The sequence below is a fragment of the Crocodylus siamensis genome, chromosome 6 (assembly GCF_052110815.1).
Source record: "Crocodylus siamensis isolate JL-2025a chromosome 6, ASM5211081v1, whole genome shotgun sequence".
NCBI lineage: Eukaryota > Metazoa > Chordata > Crocodylia > Crocodylidae > Crocodylus > Crocodylus siamensis.
This window is the reverse complement of record NC_143400.1, coordinates 44,546,972-44,549,806: the sequence shown is the minus strand read 5'-3', so window position 1 is coordinate 44,549,806 and position 2,835 is coordinate 44,546,972. Positions and strand designations below refer to the sequence as shown.

The 2,835-nt window shown below is 40.3% G+C and overlaps 1 protein-coding gene across 1 annotated transcript; it reads right to left on the bottom strand.

The window, feature by feature from the left end:
• Positions 1–1,319: 1,319 nt before the first annotated feature.
• LOC149862482 (olfactory receptor 6M1-like) lies at positions 1,320–2,261 on the bottom strand. Its single transcript, XM_090053934.1, has one exon. The coding sequence runs from the start codon at positions 2,259–2,261 to the stop codon at positions 1,320–1,322; it is 942 nt and encodes a 313-aa protein (XP_089910060.1).
• Positions 2,262–2,835: the final 574 nt, after the last annotated feature.

Here is a 2,835-nt window from a genome sequence, read left to right as displayed (position 1 = left end):
GCTATTTTAGGAAATAAATAGCCTCTATTTCCAGCACAATTACTATTTAATTTCCTAGGGGACTTGAGAGAGTTAGGAAACCAAAATGCAACTAAAAGCCATAGAGTAAACAAGAAGAACCTAATCTTAAAGTTAAGATGGTGGCATGTTGCAGAAGGAGGGCATTAATGTTTTATTTTCAGGGGCTTGAGTATGGTGGAGTAAGATAACACTTGAGATGCCTACTAGATGAAAAAAAAAGTATGTCAATAAAAACTGTGAGCCTAATTCATGTGAATCTCCCAGACCTAATTGTTGTGCTTGTTTGTATGCATATACAAATCATAACAGCAGTGTTTAGATATGGGGCATGTTGGAAGAATATAAACACATTTTTAAATGTAGAATGGGGACCTGCAATACCCCATATTAGAGTCACCAAGAGTTGTTTTCTATCCATGGTAATGATGTGCCACTTCATTACCATAATAAGCAAATAGTGAACAGGGAAGTGTGGCTATCTCCATTTTGAAAACGGAGAACAGAGGCGTGAACGTGGACCAATGAGTAGTTCAAGAACATAGATAAAGCTTGGGACACTGAAAAAAATTAAATCCAGAAATACCACGATTTTTGCAGTACCAAAACTGCAATCACATCTTATTTCCCTCTATGCACCTAACTCCATTTTTTGTCTCTAGGAATCTCTGTCCTGTGTTCATTGAGTATCTCTGCTTTCAACTAGGAATACTAGTATTATTACTCCGACCAAAAATCAGCATTACAAAAGTTTCATGTGTGTGGCAGAAAAAGAAGAGGAAACTTTTTTTTAAATATCAAACCTTAAGATTGGGATTAGAAAGAACACGGAAAGGAAAGACCTTAACATGGGACCAAAAACTGAAGACCTGCAGGGATACCTTGATGCTTTGAACTTTTCTATCACAGTCCCCATAGCCCCCGAAATGCTATTACTGTGAGAAATGCCTCTATCTTTTTGAATGTGGCAAGTCATGAATGCAAGATGAAACATTGCCAGCTCTGAGACAGTAGGTTTATTTATGCCTTCCAATTTTCATTTCAAAAGGAGAATAAAAATATGTGCACCTTCTCAAAGTTGCTTTCGGTGTAAACCAGAAGCATGCTTTCATCTGCAGGAATACTTCTTTGAGATACTAATAAGAATCATAGTAATAATGCACCAACAACTAGCATTTACTTAATTTGCCTTTATTATTGAAAAAGACATGACAATGGTCAAGAGCCAAGATGACCTTGGACAGAGAAACAAACTGCCCTGTGTTTGTTTCTACCTTCCTTCTCGTAAGAAGCAAACAAAATCAGGAATTTGAAAATATCCTAATAAGAGCCTCCTTCAAGACTTCTTTGACCTTCTCATTTCTCAGGCTGTATATGAAGGGGTTGAGGAGAGGTGTCACCACTGTGGTTAAGACAGCTGCCACCTTGTCAAAGTCAAGGGAGTAGCTTTGATTGGGCCGGACATACATGAAGATAGAGCTCCCATAGGCAATGGTGACCACAGTGATGTGAGAAGCACAAGTAGAGAAGGCTTTCTGCTGCCCCTGCCCAGAAGGGATTTTCATGATGGTGGAGATAATGTAGCTGTAAGACACTGCTGTGAGCATCAAGGAGCTGAGCACCACAAGGGAGGACAGGAGGAAATTGATGTGCTCAATCAAGCCGGTGTCTATGCAGGCCACTTGCAACAAGGGGGCAATGTCGCAGAAGAAATGGTTGATGGCATAGCCACAGTAGGGCAGCCTGGACACCACAATGGTGGGGCAGAGGACAGAGAGGAAGGCGCCCACCCAGCAACCCAGCACCATGAGGAAGTAAATGCGGCTGTTCATGATGACAGTGTACCTCAGTGGGTTGCAGATGGCCACATACCGGTCAAAGGACATGACTGCCAGGAGGATAAACTCCACGGTCCCCAGGAAGAAATAGAAGTAGGTCTGGGTGATGCATCCAGTAAAGGAGATGCTTTTCTTCTGTGCCAGAAGACTAGATAGCATTTTGGGTGCAATTACTGTTGTGAAAAGAATGTCCAAGAAGGACAAGTTGCTGAGGAAGAAATACATTGGGGTGTGGAGGCGATGGTCAGTCCATATGATGGAAATTATGACAATATTCCCTGTAAGTGTGAGCAGGTAAATCAGCAGAAGGACCACAAAGAAGAAAATCTGCCTTCCTCTGAGGACAGGGAAAGATAGGAGAATGAATTCTGTCACTGCAGTCTGGTTGTTGCTGGCAAAAGCCATGCTGCTCTGTACTACCTGAGAACTGCTAGAGTAAACAAGAACAACATCACCGATATAAATAGTTGGGTAGACTGGGTCAAATATGTTTGTGCAATGCGTTTTTCTGACTGAAAAGCCCGTTTGCATTTAAACCAATCCTCCTCCTTCCCCACTCCTGAACACAGACAGAAGTTTTCAGTTCTTTATTTTTTTCCTCCCATGAGAAATATTGAAACATAAATTTAATATGAAAAGGTCTTTTGAACAAAATATCCATTAAACATGTAACTTTTTCTATTCCATTTACACTCAAAGTATTGATGTGATTCAGTATCTGGAAACCAAACATACCAAAATACAGACAGACTTTGAGTTCCCTGAAGTTATGATAACAGGAAAAGTGGCCAAGTATTTATTGTAGAGTTGCAATTACAGAATTGCAGATTTTCATATTTTTTGATCTTCAGGGGATGTAAGTATTAATCACAGAAGCAAGAAAATTACCAATGGAATGCTTTAAAGTATCACATCTTGCACAATGTCTAAAAACAAACCCAGTGAGTTAGCTTCCCCTCTGAAATAAATCGTGGGAGAG